At 44.9% G+C, this 20,362-nt stretch overlaps 1 protein-coding gene across 2 annotated transcripts in view; it reads left to right on the forward strand.

The window, feature by feature from the left end:
• VAV1 (vav guanine nucleotide exchange factor 1) overlaps nt 1–19,573 on the forward strand; it is an 84,795-nt gene extending 65,222 nt beyond the window's left edge. For both annotated transcript variants that reach the window (XM_031004593.3, XM_031004594.3), the window contains 6 exons: nt 4,931–4,962; nt 9,725–9,841; nt 12,409–12,496; nt 14,393–14,507; nt 15,374–15,525; nt 19,266–19,573. In XM_031004593.3, the coding sequence (XP_030860453.1) occupies nt 4,931–4,962; nt 9,725–9,841; nt 12,409–12,496; nt 14,393–14,507; nt 15,374–15,525; nt 19,266–19,319 (558 nt within the window). In that variant the 3' untranslated portion in view covers nt 19,320–19,573. The remainder of the gene's footprint in view (nt 1–4,930; nt 4,963–9,724; nt 9,842–12,408; nt 12,497–14,392; nt 14,508–15,373; nt 15,526–19,265) is intronic.
• Nucleotides 19,574–20,362: the final 789 nt, after the last annotated feature.

A 20,362-nucleotide genomic window follows, 5' to 3' on the forward strand; every position in this document is an offset into this window, starting at 1 on the left:
CCATCATTTATTTACCTATCTATTTACCTATCATCTATTTGCCTATCACCTATCTACCCATCTATTATCTATCTATCTATATCATCATCATCATTTATCTATTTACCTATCATCTATCCATCTATTCATCATCTACATATTATCTATCTATCTATCTATCTATATGTCTATCTATCCATGTACCTACCCATCAATCCATCCATTCATCAATCAGTTCTTCTATCCATCCATCCATCCATCCATCCATCCATCCATCCATCTATCACCTGTCTATCTACTTATCAATACATTCGTGATCTATTCATCCACCTATCATTTCTCTATGTATCATCTGTCTATGTATTATCTATCATCTATCTATTCACCGATCATCTCTCTGCCTATTTTGCACCTACCGATCTAACCATCTATCATCTATTACCTATTTCTTATCATTTCTCTCTCATCTATTCATTTATCATATATCTATCACCTGTCTGTTTATCGTCTATCATCTTTCCATCTATCTATTACCTATTTATTCATCATCTGTCCATTCTATCTATCTCTTAATTTTTTGTTTTAGAGAGAGGGTCTCATTCTGTCACCCAGGCTGGAGTGCAATGGTGTGATTTTAACTCACTGCAGCCTTGACCTCCTGGGCTCAAGCAATCCTCCCACATCACCCTCCTGAGTAGCTGGGACCACAGATGCAAGCCATTATGCTCAGCTTTATTTATTTATTTATTTATTTAAGATGGAGTTTCACTCTTGTTTCCCAGGCTGGAGTGCAGTGGGGTGATCTCGGCTCATTGCAACCTCCGCCTTCTGGTTTCAAGCAATTCTCCTGCTTCAGCCTCCTGAGTAGCTAGGATTACAGATGCCTGCCACCATGCCTGGCTAATTTTTGTATTTTTAGTAGAGATGGAGTTTCATCATGTTGGTCAGGCTGGTCTCGAACTCCTGACCTTGTGATCCGCCAGTTTCGGCCTCCCAAAGTGTTGTGATTACAGGTGTGAGCCACTGCACCCAGCCACAGCTGTTTTTTTGTGTGTGATTTTTTTTTTTTTTAGAGATAAGGTCTCACTATGTTGTCCAGGCTGGTCTTGAACTCCTGGGCTCAAGCAATCCTCTCATAGAACATCCTTCTCTTTTTTCTTTTAAAAAATTGAGGTGAAATTTGCACAACATAAAACTGACCATTACAATGAAAAATTCAGAATACTGAGTAGCTGAGATTACAGGCGTGCACCACCACTCCTGGCTAATTTTTTGTATTTTTAGTAGAGATGGGATTTTACCACGTTGGTCAGGCTGATCTCAAACTGCTGACCTCAAATGATCTGCCTGCCTCGGCTTCCCAAAGTGCTGGGATTACAGGTGTGAGCCACCATGCCCGGCTGGGTATGGCATTTTCTTTTGGAGTGATAAAAATGTTTTAGAACTAGGTAGAGGTGGTGATTCCTCATTCATTTTATTATTATTATTTTTGATTATGGCAAAATATATAGAACATAAAAGTTAACAATGTAACCTTTTTTTTGGAGACAGGATCTCACTCTGTTGCCCAGGCTGGAGTGCAATGGTGCAAGCTTGGCTCACCGCAGCCTCGCCTCCCAGGCTCAGGTGGTCATCACACTTCCATCTCCCAAGTAGCTGGGACTACAGGTGCATACCACCATGCCTGGCTAATTTTTTGTATTTTTCGTAGAGGTGGGGTTTTGCCATGTTGCCCAGGCTGGTTTCGAACTTCTGGGCCCAAGTGATTCCCCTGCCTCAGCCTCTCAAAGTGCTGGGATTACAGGCCTGAGCCGCCAAGCCCGGCCAACATAACCATTTTCTAAGGTACAGTTGAGTGGCATTAAGTACATTCACAGTGTTTTGCCACCATCATCTCCAGAACACTTTTCATCTTGCAGCACTCTGTACCCATTAAACAGCAACCACCTATTCCCCTCTCCCAGCCCCTGACATTCACATTCTACTCTTGAGCTCTATGGATTTTTCTATCCTAAGTACCTCACCTAAGTGAAATCATACAGTATTTGTCCTTTGTGTCTAGCTTGTTTCACTTGGCATAATGTATTCAAGGCTCATCCATGTTGTGGAATGTGTCAGAATTTTGTTTTTTTTTTTTTTTTTTGGTGAGATGGAGTCTCGCTCTGTCGCCCAGGCTGGAGGGCAGTGGCGCAATCTCGGCTCACTGCAAGCTCCACTTCCCAGGTTCACACCATTCTCCTGCGTCAGCCTCCCGAGTAGCTGGGACTACAGGCACCCGCCACCACGCCTGGCTAATTTTTTGTATTTTTAGTAGAGACGGGGTTTCACTGTGTTAGCCAGGATGGTCTCGATCTCCTGACCTTGTGTTCCTCCCGCCTCGGCTTCCCAAAGTGCTGGGATTACAGGCGTGAGCCACTGCGCCCAGCCTTTTTTTATTTTTATTTTTTTGAGATAGAGTGTGGTCCTGTTACCCAGGCTGGAGTGCAGTGGTCGTGTAATTATAACTCACTGCAGCCTCGACCCCCTAAGCTTAAGTGATCCTCCCACTTCAGCCTCCTGAGTAGCTGGGACTACAGGCATGTGCCACCATGCCTGGCTAATTTTTGTACTTTTAAAAAAATTTTTGAGACGGAGTTTCTCTCTTGTTGCCCAGGCTGGAGTGGAACGGTGCAATCTCGGCCCACTGCAACCTCAGTCTCCCGGGTTCAAGCGATTCTCCCGCCTCAGCCTCTCGAGTAGCTGGGATTACAGGCATGCACCACCACACCAAGCTAATTTTTGTATTTTTAGTAGAGACAGGGTTTCACCATGTTGGCCTGGCTGGTCTCGAACTCCTGACCTCAGGTGATCTGCCCGCGTTGGCCTCCCAAAGTGCTGGGAGTACAAGCGTGAGCCACCATGGCCGGCCTAATTTTTGTATTCTTTTGTAGGGACGGGGTTTCATCTTGTTGCCCAGGCTGGTCTGGAACTCCTGGGCTCAAGCGACCCACCCTCCTTGGCTTCCCAAAGTGCTAGGATTACAGGCATGAGCCACCATGCTGGGCAATTTTCTTAATTCTTAAGGCTAATATTCCATGGTATGCATATACCGTATTTTGTTTATCCGTTTTCCTGTCAATGAACAATTGTTTGCTTCAATTTTGCGTATTGTGAATAAAGCTGCTATGAACATGGGTATGCAAATATCGTTTCAAATCCATACTTTCAATTCCTTTGGGTATATACTCAGAAACGGGACGGCTGGGTCATATGGTAGTTCTAGTCTTTAATGTTTTGAGGAACCACCATACTATTTTTCTTTTCCTTTTTTTTTTTTTTTTTTTTTTTGATAGGGAGTTTTGCTCTGTCCCCAGGCTGGAGTGCAATGGAATAATCTCGGCTCACTGCAACCTCCACCTCCCAGGTTCAAGCAATTCTCCTGCCTCAGCCTTCCAAGTAGCTGGGATTACAGGCGTGCATCACCACGCCTGGCTAATTTTTTGTATTTTTAGTAGAGACAGGGTTTTGCCATGTTGGTCAGGCTGGTCTTGAACTCCTGACCTCATGATCCGCCTGCCTCGGCCTCCCAAAGTGCTGGGACTACAGGCGTGAGCCACCGCGCCCGGCACATACTGTTTTTCGTAGTGCACCATTTTCCATTCCCACCAACAGTGCACAAGGGTTCCGATTTCTCCACATCCTTGCCAACATTTGCTGCTTTCTGTTTTGTTTGTTGATTTGTTTTTGCCTTGTAGTAGCTGTCATAATTGTTTTAAGGTAGTGAAAGTGAGCACTTTCGGCCAGGCGCGGTGGTTCACGCCTGTAATCCCAACACTTTGGGAGGCCGAGGCGGGCTGATCACCTGAGGTCGGGAGTTCAAGACCAACCTGACCAACATGGAAGAAACCCCATCTCTACTAAAAATACAAAATTAGCCAGGCGTGGTGACACACCTGTAATCCCAGCTACTCGGGAGGCTGAGGCAGGAGAATCGCTTGAACCTGGGAGGCGGAGGTTGCTGTGAGCCGAGATTGTGCCACTGGATTCCAGCCTGGGCAATAAGAGCAAAACTCTGTCTCAAAAAAAAAAATAATAAATAAATACATAAAACAAAAAGAAAGTGAGCACTTTCGCCCATATTTAGATAAGGGTTGGTAAACTTTTTCTGTAAAGAGCCAAAGAGTAGTGTAAATATGCTTACCCCTCAGGGTCCCATGTGGTTTTGCAACTCTTCAGCTCTGCCCCTGTAGTGCAAAAGTAGCCATAAATAATCTGTAAATGGTGTATAGACATGGCTGTGTTCCTACAAAGCATAATTCATGGGCACTGACAGGTGAATTTCATATCATCTTCACAATCCCAGAAATATTCTTTTGGCTAGGTGTGGTGGCTCATGCTTGTAATCCCAGACCTTTGGGAGGCCAAGGCAGGAGGATTGCTTGAGGTCAAGAGTTTGAGACCAGCCTGGGAAACAAAGGGAGACCACCCCCCTCCGAGCTCGACAAAATTTTAAAAAATTAAAAATTAGCGGGTGTGGTGGTGCATACCTGTAGTCCCAGCACTTGGGAGGCTGGGGTGAGAGGATCGCTTGAACCTGGGAGATCGAGGCTGCAGTGAGCTATGATCATACTGCTGCACTCCAACCTGGGCAGCATAGTGAGACTCTGTCCCTAAAAAAAAGAAAAAATTCTTTTGATCTTTGCCAACCATCTAAAAATGTAAAAACCATTCTTGACTTGAGGGTAATGATAAACTGCTGGGAAGACAACCCCTGCTTTATATGATACTGGGGCAGTCTCTCCCCCAAGATTCTGGGACTTTATCCCCAGTGAGTACCACCGTGCCTGGCACATAATAGGCACTCACTAAATGCAAGTGGAATGAGTGAATGAATGAATGAATGAAGTGCCCTGCCCTCTGCTGTCATGCTGGGGTCTTTACACTAAGTCGGGGTGTCTCTCTGTATTCTTAGGGCCCTCCTCAGGACCTGTCTGTTCATCTCTGGTGAGTAGAAGCATTTATTTTTGTTTCAACGAGAGGTTTCTGGGCTGGGGTTCCAGGCTGGGTATGGGAGGAACCTCCGAGCCAATTAGTTATGCATTCTGTGATCCCTGAGCACCGACTTCTGAATCTAGCTCTGGGCTGGGGGCTGCTGGGGATGGGACAGACAAAGGAGGGTCCCTCACCTTGGGAGATGATGGTCTTGTTGGAAGGAAAATGGTTACAATGATGATGACGATGATGATGATGATAATGATGGTGTTGGTGATGGTAATGACAGTTCCAGTTGTTTTTGTAGGATTTTTTGTTTTGTTTGTTTGTTTGTTTTGCACCTATAGCATGTCAAGCGTATAGGGGTGGAGGTTTACAGTGTGGCTTTTGGAGCCCGCTGACCTGGATTCAAATTCTGACCCCAACCTTACCTAGCTGTGTGACCTTGGGCCGGTTACTTAACCTCCCTCTGTTTCAGCATTCCTCTCTGGAAAATAGCTTAATGACAGTATCTACTTCATAGTGTTTTTAGGAGGCGTAAATGAGTCTGTCAAGTGCTTAGCCCTGGTCCTGACACATAATGAGGACTTTATACAGCATTAGCTGTTGTTATCACTACATTTAATCTGTTCTGAGATGCATGGTTGTTGTTTTTTTTCCTTCACATTTGAACATCTCTGACATTGAAACGGCTCTTGCGATCCACAGTGTCCATCTTCTGCTGAATTTTATAGGCAGGAAATATTCTTTCATAATGGCACATAAAAGAATGGTGCATTGAACAATTGCTGGCGCATCAGCTCTTTAATGAGCTCCTTTACTCTTCACAAAAACCCTTCGGAAAATAGATTTGATTCTTACTCTCTGCCCCCCTACTTTCTTCTTTTCGTCTTCTTTTTTTTTTTTTTTTGCAAATGAGGCTGAGAGAGGGTAAGTGAATTACTTAATGTCACATGGTGAGGAAGTGATGGAGATGGGATTTGAACCCAAAGCCTCAGTGCCTCAGTTTATCATCTCTTGCTAGTAATAAAACACAGCATGATGATGCTCCCATCTTCTTGTTGCCCAGGCTGGAGTGCAATGGCATGATCTCGGCTCACTGCAACCTCCACCTCCCAGGTTCAAGCGATTCTCCTGCCTCAGCCTCCCGAGCTGGGATTAACAGGCACCCGCCACCACACCTGGCTAATTTTTTATATTTTTAGTAAAGACAGAGTTTCACCATGTTGGCCAGGCTGGTCTCGAACTCCTGATCTCAGGTGATCCACTCGCCTCAGCCTCTCAAAGTGCTGGGATTACAGGTGTGAGCCACCGCGCCCAGCCGACGCTCCCATCTTCTAAGTGTGTACCACATAGTAGCAGGTGCACTATTGCCATTTATAAAAAATGTGCATCTGTGGCGTCTCCCTCTTTTCAGAAGAGGAAATTGAGGCCCAGAGAGGCAAAACCAGTTGCCGAGGTCTTAGAACACGCAAGAGGCAGGGTCAGGATTTGAATCGTGCTCTCCTGCGTTAGCGCTCCTTCCGCCCTTCTGCGCCGAGATGTGGTCAATGGGGTGGGGACCAGGGTGAGACCAGGGAGGCTCTCTCGTGGGTGTAAGATTTAAGGGGACGCTGAAAATCTCAGTCATTAAGGTCCATCATGTTTTAATGCAACATTAAAAAAAATCAAAAACAAGCCAAAAAAATTTCGAGATGAACAAATATCAAAATTGTAACTAAAGACAGGATCCAATAGAGCCGGGACTGAGAGGAGGTGGGTGAGGTGAGTCGGGCAGTCAGATTCTGTCTTTATTCAAAATTTTGATGTTTGTTCATCATGGTTTCTTTGCATTCATTAAAAAAAGATGTTAAACACCAACTCGAACCAGATTTGCATTCGTTTTTTAAAATTGAGGTGAAATTCGGCTGGGCGCAGTGGCTCACGCCTGTAATCTCAGCACTTTGGGAGGCCGAGGCGGGTCGATCACTTGAGGTCAGGAGTTCAAGACCAGCCTGGGCAACATGGTGAAACCCTGTCTCTACTAAAAATACAAAAAAAATTAGCTGGGCATGGTGGCGCACGCCTGTAGTCCCAGCTACTCAGGAGGCTGAGGAAGGGGGATCGCTTGAACCTGGCAGGCGGAGGTTGCAGTGAGCCGAGATTGCGCCATTGCACTCCAGCCTGGGCAACAGAGCGAGACTCGGTCTCAAAAAATAAAAAAATAAATAAATAAATAAATAAAAATGAGGTGAAATTCATACAACATAAAATTAACCTTGTAATTGTTACAGGCATTTCTATTTCTATTCGTATTTACATTTATATTACATATTAACATTTACATGATGTTAGATATTATATGCAATTACATATGATTTATAATTAATACTTATTTATATTGTGTATTTATGTTTACAACCTATCATATATTATACCACAGATCATAAAATATATTTATATTATGCTATGTATTTTCACAAATTAATTTTTTATGTTGCACATTTGTGTTTATATTATATTATACAGTATACAATATATTATAAGATTTATAGATTACCTATTTACTTTACATTATATTATATTTGTATACAATTATGTATAATATATAACTAATATTTATTCTTTATATTGTATATTTACATTTATATCATCACATATTATACCATATATCATAGTATATTTATATTACAGATTTGCATTTATATTATGCTACATATTCTAGAGAATTAACATTTATTATTTATATTGCACATTTATGTTTATATATCATATTATGCATTATATAATATACTATACTGTAGCTTTATATATTACATATTTACATTTACATGTTAGGTGACATAAAATTATATATTATGTATAATTAATATTTATTATTTATATATGTTACATTTATGTCATATTGTACATTAGGTATTTTAACATACATTTACATTAACATGATATATTTACACTTATATAAAATTATATATTATGTATAATTATGTATTACACATAATTAATATCCTTTATTGTATGTTACATTTATATCATGTACATTACTATAATATGCATTACATTAGCATGAGATATTTATGCTTATATAAAATTATGTATTATGGGCTGGGCACGGTGGCTTATGCCTGTAATCCCAGCACTTTGAGAGGCTGAGGCGGGTGGATCACTTGAGGTCAGGAGTTCAAGACCAGTTTGGCCTACATGGTGAAACCCCACCTCTATTAAAAGTACAAAAAATTAGCTGGGCATGGTGGTGTGCACCTGTAATCCCAGCTACTCGTGAGGCTGAGGCAGGAGAATTGCTTGAACCCAGGAGGCAGAGGTTGCAGTGAGCCAAGACAGAGCGAGGCTCTGTCTCAAAAAACATTATATATTATATATAATTATGTATTACATATAATTAGTATGTATTATTTATGTTGCCCATTTACATTTATAGTATATTGTATGTTATACCATATATTTTACATTTACATAGACTATATATGGTGTATTCCATGTAATATAAATATTACATGTATATTTATATTATATTCATATTATATATTATATAGGTTATATATAACTATCTATATTAACATATAGCTATCTACAATATAGTTATATATTATTATATAATGATTATATATTATTATATATAACTATTATTTATATTGAATATTTACACTCACATTATAAATATATTCGTGTTATATTTATATTCAGTGGCTTTTTTTTTTTTTTTTTTTTGGAGACAGAGTTTCGCACTGTTGCCTGGGCTGGAGTGCAGTGGTGTGATCTCAGCTCACTGCAACCTCCGCCTACCGAGTTCAAGCGATTCTCCTGCCTCAGCCTCCTGAATAGCTGGGATTACAGGCGCCCGCCATCAAGCCCAGCTAATTTTTGCATTGTTAGTAGAGACGAGGTTTCACCATGTTGCCCAGGCTGGTCTCGAACTCCTGACCTTGTGATTCGCCCACCTCGGCCTCCCAAAGTGCTGGGATTACAGGCGTGAGCCACAGCGCCCAGCCAGTGCCATTTAGTATATTTGCAATACTGCGCCGCCATCGCTGCCGTTTATCTCCAAAACATTCTCATCACCCCCAAGAGAAACCCCATCCCGGGCAGTTGCTCCTGCCTCCCGCAGCCCCCGGGAACCAAGGGTCTCCTTCCTGTCTCTGTGGATTGGCGTGTTCTGGGCATTTCCTATGAATGGAATCACACAGTGTGTGGCCGTTTGTGCCTGGCTTCTCTCACTGAGTGTGATGTTTTAAGGCTCATCTCCATTGTAGCCCATGTCAGTGCTGCTTCCCTTTTGATGGCTGACTTTATTCATTTTGATTTCTAAGGATATTGTATTAGAATACTGTTTGTTTTACTTGTTGTCATTTACCTCGATGACTAGGTTTTTTGGTTCTCACTTATATTTTGCACCTGAGGCTCGTGACTCATTCTCCTTCCCCTACTTCTGTCCGGGTGACCACAGAGATGGGCACACAGTGAGCCTTCAGGAAATGCCTGGCGAAGCCATCGCCAAATTCCAGACACCCAGCCAGACCCAAGGGGCTGAGCCATCCCCCCGAATCCATGTGTCAAACCTTAGTGGTGACCTGTAGAAGTGGAAGCCCGCTCCCCATGTCTGGGCTCCGGCCCCTGCCTCCACGGGGCCTACCTTGGTGCTGAAGGGCTGTTAGATCCAGGCTGTCACCAACTTAAAAAATCAAAGGGATTCAGGGGGAAAGGCAGCCTCCATATGGCAATATGGGGACCCAGGCACGGGGGCCGTGCCACCTCTGTCCTTGGTGTCTCTTTGCAGGTACGCAGGCCCCATGGAGCGGGCAGGGGCAGAGAGCATCCTGGCCAACCGCTCGGACGGGACTTTCTTGGTGCGGCAGAGGGTGAAGGATGCAGCAGAATTTGCCATCAGCATTAAGTAACTCCTTTCTCCCTGACTCATACCCTTTTGGGGCCTGGGCCCTGCGGGCCTGGGAAAAAGGGTATCCAGGTTTTACTTTATAGAAGTGTACAGTAATAGCATCCACCTTTTACTGAGCCCCTGCTGGTTCCCGCGTGCCTTTCACCTTCCTTGTTTCTTTTAATTGACAACTACAAGAAAGAGATATGATTCCTATAGAGGCTCAAAAAGTCTCTTAAAAATTAATTAATTAATTTGAGTCAGAGTCTCCCTCTGTCGCCCTGACCTTTCTTTTCCCCCCTTTTCTTTTCTTTTCTTTTTTTTTTTCTGACACAGAGTCCCTTTGTCGCCCAGGCTGGAGTGCAGTGGTGAGATCTCAGCTCACTGCAACCTCCCAGGTTCAAGCGATTCTCCTGCCTCAGACTCCCGAGTAGCTGGGATTACAGGCGCCTGTCACCATGCCCAGCTAATTTTTGTATTTTTAGTAGATACGGAGTTTCTCCATGTTGGCTAGCCTGGTCTCGAACTCCTGACCTCAAGTGATCCACCCGCCACGGCCTCCCAAAGTGTTGGGATTACAGGCGTGAGCCATCGTGCCTGGCCTGAAGGCTTTTATTTTTAACCAATGTTCATATATATGTTTTTTCTTCTTTTTAACTTCCAGGAATTTCTAATTTTTTAAATTTTATTTTATTATTATTATTATTATTATTATTATTATTATTATTGTTATTTTGGTGACAGTCTGTCTCTGTTGCCCAGGCTGGAGTGCAGTGGTGAGATCTTAGCTCACTGCAACCTCTGCCTCCCAGATTCAGGGGACCCTCCTAGCTCAGCCTCCCCAGTGGCTGGGACTATAGGTGTGCACCACCACACCCAGCTAATGTTTATATTTTTTGTAGAGACGAGGGTCTCTCCATGTTGCCCAGGCTGGTCTCATACTCCTGACCTTAAAACATCCTCCCACCTCAGCCTCCCAAAGTGCAGGTGTGAGCCACTACATCCCACCTATATATATATTTCTTCAACTTATTTTAGAATCAGAGGGCACATGTGCAGGTTTGTTACAAAGGTATATTGTACAATGCTGAGGGTTGGGGCCATGAATGATCCCAACACCCAGGGAGTGAGCATATACTCAGTAGGTAGTTTTTCAGCTCTTTCATCCCACCCTCCTCCCTCTGGTGCTCCCCCGAGTCTATTGTTTCCAGCCTTTTTTTTTTTGAGATGGAGTCTCACTTTGCCGCCCAGGCTGGAGTGCAATGGCACGATCTCAGCTCACTGCAAACTCCACCTCCCAGGTTCAAGCGAGTCTTCTGCCTCAGCCTCTTGAGTAGCTGGGATTTACAGGTGCACGTCACCATGCCTGGCTAATTTTTTTGTATTTTTAGTAGAGACAGTGGGGTGGGGGGTGGGGGGAAAGTTTCACCATGTTGGCCAGGCTGGTCTCGAACTCCTGACCTCAGGTGATCCATCTGCCTCGGCCTCCCAAAGTGCTGGGATTACAGGCGTGAGCCACTGTGCCTGGCCAATATTGTTCCCATCTTTATGTCCATGTGTACCCAATGTTTAACCCCTGCTTATAAGTGAGAACATGTGGTGTTTGGTTTTCTGTTTCTGTGTTAATTCGTTTAGGATAATAACACCCAGTGCATCCATGCTGCTGCAATGCACATGATCTCATTCTTCTTTATGGCTGTATAGTAGTCCATAGTGTGTGTATATGTACCACATTTTCTTATCCAGTCCACTGTTGATGGGCACCTGGGTCAATCCATGTCTTTGCTATTGTGAATGCTGCTGTGATGAACATACAAGAGTGTGTGTCTTTTTGGTAGCACAATTACTTTTTTCTTTGGGTAGATACCCAGTCATAGGGTAGCTGCATCAAATGGTGGTTCTATTTTCAGTTCTTCGAGAAACCTCCAAACTGCTTTCCGCAGTGGCTGAACCAATTTACACTCCAGCCCACAGTGTAGAGGAATTCCCTTCTCTCACATGCTGCTGAGTTTGTAATTTCATTGTTATTTTTGGCTCCTGTGAATTTCCCTTACTTTTTTTTTTTGAGAGCTCAGCAATTTTTTTCTCAACATTTCTAGTGTTTTTTTAAATAGGAAGTGTTTTGTTTGTTTGTTTCTTTGTTTTTTTTTTTTTTTTTTGTGATCTAGTTTGCCAGATGAGCAGGAGTGGAGGTCTTCTCCAAGGCCCCTTTTAGTCTATGTCCACCATGTTGACAGAAATGGGTCTTTCCTCCCTCTTCCTTTATATCCTATGGTCGTCTATATTGGTGGAAGGGGAGGTCTCTTCGTATCCATTCTAGAACACTGCCTTCTTTACAAGATCTTACTGACTTCTCAACAAACCTGTGAGTCAGGGAAGATGATTCCTCTTCTACGAGAGGAAGACATTAAGGCTTTAGAGTAGCAAAGGCCCCAGGGAATGGGCTCTGTTGGGACAGCTTCAGTCTTTGGTTTCCAGTAGTTACTCCTCCCTGAAGGGGTCAAGGTTGCTTCCTCCATGACTGGGGCTTGGTGGGGAATGGGCCTGGTCCCCAGACTCAGGGCCCGGTGACCATCTGGTTCCAGATATAACGTCGAGGTCAAGCACATTAAAATCATGACAGCAGAAGGACTGTACCGGATCACAGAGAAAAAGGCTTTCCGGGGGCTTACGGTAAGGGCCAATGTCCGCTCAATCCCAGCTTTCCAGAACCTAGGAGGACCCTCCCTGCACCTCCGCCTTGGGACCCCCTTTTCCCACATTCAGGGTGACCCCCCCTCCAGTGGCACTACAGTGCAAGTGACCTTAAACTTATGCTCTTAATGATGAACAATGGGAATACTAATGAATAACAGCAGTTGAATATTGACAGAGCACTTAAGTGTAAGATATGTTCATTTTTAAATTTTATTTATACATATATTCGAGCATTATGTATATATGTATGTGTGTATATATGCATATATACATACATATGTATGTGTATTTAAATTTTACTTACGTATATATACATACATATATGTATGTAGGGTACACGTATATACGTGTATCTGTTTATTTATTTATATATATATAGATAGATAGATAGGTAGAGAGAGAGAGATTGAGAGAGAGAAAGAGAGTCTTGCTCTGTTGCCCAGGCTGGAGTGCAGTGGTGCAATCATAGTACACTGCAGCCTCAAATTCCTGGTTTAAATAATCTCTCGCCTCAGCCTCCTGAGCAGCTGGGACTATAGGCATGCACCATCATGCCTGGCTAATTAAAAAAAAAATTTTTTTTTTGTAGAGATGGGGACTCGCTTTGTTGCTCAGGCTGGCCTTGAACTCCTGGGTTCAAATAATCCTTCTGTCTTGGCCTCCCAAAGTGTTGGGATTACAGGTGTGAGCTACTGCATTCAGCCGTCAAATATGTTATAGATAGAAACTTAATTAATCCCCTCAACCTTCTTTCTGAGTTCCCATTTCACAGATGGGTAAAACTGAGGTTTACTCCTCGTCTAGCTTCACTGAATGGCAGAGCCCATAGCTTGTCTTTGCCTAATCTGCTGCATAATCATTTCAGCAACAACTCAAATGCCTTTTGAGGGTTCTTGCTTCTGTTTGGTGCCTTGTAATTTTCAACCATATTTTAGACATTTTAGGCCTAGTGATCTAAGGCATATGGTTTTTACCCATGGTCTGTGGGCCCTTGAGAAGCTGAGTCCTCTGAAAGAAAATCCAGAATGTTGCATGCATCTGTATTTTTTTGTCTTAGATTTCACTTGATTCTCAAATGGATCCTTGACTCCCCCAAAGGTTAATTTATTCAACAAATCTTTTTTTTCCTGCATACTTTTTATTCTGAAACATATTCCCCCAATTTTTAACTTCTGAAAAATTTCAGACAAGTTATTGGAATAGGGTAATGAGTATCTATGAACCTTTCATATAGGTTTACTTTAAAAAAAATACAAGAGACAGGGTCTTGCTCTGTGGCCCAGGCTAGAGTGCAGTGTTGTGATCATAGCTCACTGTGGCTTCAAACCCCTGGGCTCAGGCGATCCTCCCTCCTCAGCCTCCTGAATAGCTGAGACTACAGGCATGCACTGTCATGCCTGGCTAATTTTTTTAATCTTTTCTAGAGATGGGATCTTGCTATGTTGCCCAGGCTGGTCTTGAACTCTTGGCTTCAAGTGATCCTCCCACCTTGACTTCCCAAGGTGCTGAGATTACAGGCATGAGCCACTACATCTGGCCTGATGATGATTGCTAATTGTAAATTAAGGCATGTGGCCCCATAGAAGGTTTTGAATTTGGTGAGCTAATTATCTGGTAAATTTATCACGAAGTAAGTTTGTCCACTATTGGGAGAACCTGTTTTAGGCAATGTGGTCCCTTCCCCATAAATAGTCCTGGCTGCTCAGGGAGGTGATGAACTCCCCATCATGGGGAGTATTCAAGGGGTCACTTTCCAAAGAGGCCAGAAGCAGGGCCTGCTTCTTGTGATGAGTTGCATATGGCTGTTCCTAGCTCTGCCCCCTTATGGGTTGGCCCGCTGGGATAGCATCTGCCATGTTGTCTGCCTTCTAGGAGCTGGTGGAGTTTTACCAGCAGAACTCTCTAAAGGATTGCTTCAAGTCTCTGGACACCACCTTGCAGTTCCCCTTCAAGGAGCCTGAGAAGAGGACCATCAGCAAGCCAGCAGGTAGGAGGTCTCAGACTGGGGGCTTACAGCCCCAGCCCCTTCCCATTGTGGAGGAAAAGTTTGGGGATGCCATTGACACCCCTTCCAATGGCCTTGCAGAGGTCATATCTGTGCAGTAGCAGGAACCCCTTTCCACTCCTGTCTAGCCCTTCATATATATATATTTTTAATATAATATAATTTAATTAATTAATTAATTTTTTGAGACAGAGTCTCACTCTGTTGCCTAAGCTGGAGTGCAGTGGTACAATCTTAGCTCCCTGCAACCTTTGCCTCCCACCTCTCGGGTTCAAGGGATTCTCATGCCTCAGCCTCAAAATAAAAAAATAAAAATAAAAATTCAAAACCAGTCTTATTTTCTGGCTGGGTGCGGTGGCTCATGCCTGTAACTCCAGCACTTCGGGAGGCCAAGGTGGGTGGATCACTTGAGGTTAGGAGTTCAAGACCAGCCTGGCCAACATGGTGAAACTCCATCTCTACTAAAGAAAAACATAAAAATCAGCCGGGCATGGTGGCACAGGCCTGTAATCCCAGCTATTCAGGAGGCTGAGGCAGGAGAATCGCTTGAATCCAGGAGGCATAAGTCGCAGTGAGCTGAGATCGTGCCACCGCACTCCAGTCTGGGCGACAGAGAGAGACTCTATCTCAAAAAAAAAAAAAAAAAGTGTTATTTTCTAAATTCGGATGGGAGGATGATGCTGGGAGTACCATTGTGTCCCCTTACAGTACAGGGCATCTAATACTTTGCAGAGAAGAGCATTGAGGAGCCCTTTATCCTGGAGTTACTGTCCTGAGAGCTTGTGCTCCATGAGAGTGAGTGGGTATCTGCCCCAGACCCTTTTCTCACTTCTGTTCTCTCTCCACAGTGGGAAGCACAAAGTATTTTGGCACAGCCAAAGCCCGCTATGACTTCTGCGCCCGAGACCGATCAGAGCTGTCGCTCAAGGAGGGTGACATCATCAAGATCCTTAACAAGAAGGGACAGCAAGGCTGGTGGCGAGGGGAGATCTATGGCCGGGTGAGGCAGGCAGGGCTGGGTGACAGGGGGAGGGCATGGGGGTTGAGCTGGTGGTGGACGAGACTGGAATTGGGGACTGGAGAAGGTGAGGTGTGGCTCCCATGGAGATCTCTCCTGGTGGGAGGGAAGGAAGGGACACAGGGATGTCATTTATGCATTTATGCAACCTACCTGCATGTATTCAGCACCTGCTGTGTGCAGACATTGTGCTGGGTGTCGAGGAGACAGAAACAAGCACGGTACAAGGATTGCCCTCATGAAACTTATAATCGAATGTGGAGGACAGACCTATAACCAAGCAGTCATGACACTGAGTGGTCAAGACTAACAAGGGTGCCGGTCACGGTGGCTCATGCCTGTAATCCCAGTGCTTTGGGAGGCTGAGGTGGGAGGATCTCTTGAGGCCACAAATTCAAGGCAAGCCTGGCTAAAATAGTGAGATCCCACCTCTACATAAATAAAAATAAAAACAAAAACATTAGTTGGGCGTGGTAGTGTGTCCCAGGTACTCGGGAAGCTGAGGTGGGAGGATTGCTTGAGTCCAGGAGTTGGATGCTGCAGTGAGCTATGATTGTGCCACTGCAGCCTGGGTGACAGAACAAGACCCTGTCTTTAAAAAAAAGAAGAAAGAATAAAAGAGATTGTGGTAGAGAATCACAGGGCAGCGTGGGAGCACTGAGGGAGCCCCTGACCCACCCTAGGAGTGGATCAGGATGACTTCTGAAAGGCCAAACTGATTAACAAGGGATAAATAAAGTCATCCAAGTGAAAAGGTTGTATATGTGTTGGGGGAAAGTGTTCCAGACAGAAGGACCAGTGTGTGCAAAGGCCCTGGGGTGAGAGGGTGATTGGCATGTTTGGAAAACGTCGAGGCAGGAGGCAGGGATTTGTGTCTGTCTTGCTCACTGCAACATCACACCGGTGCTTGGGACAGTACCTGGCACACAGTAGGTGCCTAATCAGTACTGAATATACAAAGAGGTAGAGCTGGGACTAAACCACTGTGCTCACTTTGCCTGCTTGAATTCCGACTCTAAGGAGCGGAATAGACCTCGGGGCTCTTCAAGCCCTCTTGTTTCTGCCAAGTTCTTATTTTTGTTCCATGAAGGCAGAGCACCTTCTTTATTTCATCCACTGATGACTTCTCAGCCTCTAGAATTCTGCCTTATGATGGATTTCTCAGAAATATATTTGTGTAATGAAGGCAAGGACAGTGGTTAGAGTTTACATTCTACTGGGGAAAATATACACAAAAAATGATCTGGATAATTGCATCGATGAGGAGTTTTGTTAAAACATTGGAGGGTCAGTTTAATGAGCAGTGGAGGACAATTAGGCTTTGAGAGAGGCTTTTGGAGCATTGAGGAAGGATTGGGATGTAAAGCATTCATCCATCCATCCATCCATCTATCCATCCATCCATCTATCCATCCATCCACAAATCATCCATTCATCTGTGCATCCATCCATCTCAACCTACGCATCCATCCATCTCAACCTACGCATCCATCCATCTCAACCTACGCATCCATCCATCTCAACCTACGCATCTATCCATCTCAACCTATGCATCCATCCATCTCAACCTACGCATCCATCCATCTCAACCTACGCATCCATCCATCTCAACCTACGCATCTATCCATCTCAACCTACGCATCCATCCATCTCAACCTACGCATCCATCCATCTCAACCTACGCATCCATCCATCTCAACCTATGCATCCATCCATCTCAACCTACGCATCCATCCATCTCAACCTGCGCATCTATCCATCTCAACCTATGCATCCATCCATCTCAACCTACGCATCCATCCATCTCAACCTACGCATCCATCCATCTCAACCTACGCATCCATCCATCTCAACCTACGCATCCATCCATCTCAACCTACGCATCCATCCATCTCAACCTACGCATCCATCCATCTCAACCTACGCATCCATCCATCTCAACCTGCGCATCTATCCATCTCAACCTACGCATCCATCCATCTCAACCTACGCATCCATCCATCTCAACCTACGCATCCATCCATCTCAACCTATGCATCCATCCATCTCAACCTATGCATCCATCCATCTCAACCTACGCATCCATCCATCTCAACCTACGCATCTATCCATCTCAACCTACGCATCTATCCATCTCAACCTACGCATCCATCCATCTCAACCTATGCATCCATCCATCTCAACCTACGCATCCATCCATTCATCCAGCCACTCTTCCATTCACGCATCTATCTATCCATCTATCCACCTACCCACCCATTAAAACATTAATCTATCCACTAATCCACCATCCAGCCAACATCTATTCATCCATTTCTATCTGTGCATCCATCCGTCTATCCATGCATGCACCCATCTGTTAATCTATCTCTATATTTATACATCCATACACCTACTCACCAGTCCATTAATTCATCCATCCATCCATCCATCCGACCACCATCCACTCACCCTTCCAATCACCATTCACCAACCCATGTATCCATCCACCCATTCATCTATCTATCCATTCATTATCTATCTTTCTATCTACCTATCTATCCACCTGCCCATCAATCCAATAATCCATCCATTCATCTATCCATCCAGCCAACAAATATTCACTAAGTATCTACTGTGTGCCAGGAACTGTTCTAGGCTCTTGGGATTCAGTGACAAATAATACAGACAAAAATCCCTGCTGGCCAGGCGTGGTGGCTTATGCCTGTAATCCCAGCACTTTGGGAGGCCAAGGTGGGTGGATCACTTGAGGAGAGGAGTTTGAGACCCGCCTGGCCAACATGGCGAAACGCTGTCTTAACTAAAGATACAAAAAAATTAGCTGGGCGTTGTGGCGTGCGCCTCTAATCCCAGGTACTCGTTAAGCTGAGGCAGGAGAATCGCTTGAACCCAGGAGGCGGAGGTTGTGGTGAGCTGAGATCACGCCACTGCACTCCAGCCTGGGCAACAGAGAGAGACTCTGTCTCAAAAAAAAAAAAATCTGCCTTGTAGAGCTCACATTGCAGTTGCAGGGAGGGGAACAGACAAAAAGCTTGTAAATAAGCAAATGATACATAATGAATCAGATGGTGATACGTGCTATAGAGAAAGATAAAGCAAGAAAAGGGGTCCAGGCATGGTGGCTCATGCCTGTAATCCCAGCACTCTGGGAGGCCGAGATGGGCAGATCACCGGAGGTGAGGAGTTTGAAACCAGCCCGGCCAACATGGTGAAACCCCATCTCTACTAAAAATACAAAAAAATTAGCCGGGTGTGGTGGCAGGCGCCTGTAATCCCAGCTACTCAGGAGGCTGAGGCGGGAGAATCACTTGAACCCGGGAGGTGGAGGTTGCAATAAGCCGAGATTGCGCCATTGCACTCCAGCCTAGGGGGCAGAGTGAGACTCTGTCTCAGAAAAAAAAAAAAGAAAGAAAGAAAGAAAGAAAATAAAAGTAAAAGAAAAGGGGCTAAGGAGTGTTGGGGTGGGTGGAGCTTGCAATTTTGAATAGTGTGGCTAGGAAGGCCTTGCTGATAAAGTGCCATTTAGGGAGGGACTTTTAGGAGGTAATGGGTGTGTGTGCGTGTGGTCAGCCTTGTGTATGTTGGGTGATGTGTTTTCTGGGATAGACAGAAGGAAGAGCAGGTGCAAAGGCCCTGAGGTGGGAGGGAGCCTGCCTGGTGTGTGGAGGGGCAGTAGGAGGATGTGCAGAGGTTGCTCTGATGAACTCCTCATCTGTTTCCAGGTTGGCTGGTTCCCTGCCAACTACGTGGAGGAAGATTATTCTGAATACTGCTGAGCCCTGGTGCGTTGGCAGAGAGAAGAGAAACTCCAGGCTCTGAGCCCGGCGTGGGCAGGCAGCGGGTCCAGGGGCTGTGACAGCTCCCGGCGGGTGGAGACTTTGGGATGGACTGGAGGAGGCCAGCGTCCAGCTGGCGGTGCTCCCGGGATGTGCCCTGACATGGTTAATTTATAACACCCCGATTTCCTCTTGGGTCCCCTCAAGCAGACGGGGCTCAAGGGGGTTACATTTAATAAAAGGATGAAGATGGATGGAAGGACTGGTGTCGTTCAGAAGGACCTGCTAGGAGAGAGATGGGGAGAGAGTGTGCCACACTGACAAAGCCCCCTCACCAATCCACAGACAAAGCCCCCTCAACAATCCACAGACAAAGCCCCCTCACCAATCACAGACAAAGCCCCTTACCAATCCACAGACAAAGCCCTCTCACCAATTTCTGTCTCCTAACTTGATTGCTGTTCTCTGTCATTTATTAATACAATACCACTTGAATCTGGGATATGAAATTCCCTCTTTTGGGCCGGGCATGGTGGCTCATGCCTGTAATCCCAGCACTTTGGGAGGCCGAGGTGGGCAGATTACCTGAGGTCAGGAGTTCAAGACCAGCCTGGCCAACATGGCAAAACCCCGTCTCTACTAAAAATACAAAAACTAGCCGGTGTCTATAATCCCAACTACTCAGGAGGCTGAGGCAGAAGAATCCCTTGAACCTGGGAGGCGGAGGTTGCAGTGAGCCAAGATCGCACCACTGCACTCCAGCCTGGGCAACAGAGCGAGACTCCGTCTCAAAAATAAATAAATAAATAAAATAAAATAAAGCAGGAATTTGCTGGGTGCAGTAGCTCATGCTTGTAATCCCAACACTTCGGGAGATTGAAGCGGGTGGATCACCTGAGGTCAGGAGTTCAAGACCAGCCTGGCCAACATGGTGAAACCCCGTCTCTACTAAAAATACAAAAACTAGCCGGGCGTGGTGGCAGGTGCCAGTAATCCCAGCTGCTTGGGAGGCTGAGGCAGGAGAATCGCTTGAACCCAGGAGG

This window comes from Gorilla gorilla, chromosome 20 (genome assembly GCF_029281585.2).
Source record: "Gorilla gorilla gorilla isolate KB3781 chromosome 20, NHGRI_mGorGor1-v2.1_pri, whole genome shotgun sequence".
NCBI lineage: Eukaryota > Metazoa > Chordata > Mammalia > Primates > Hominidae > Gorilla > Gorilla gorilla.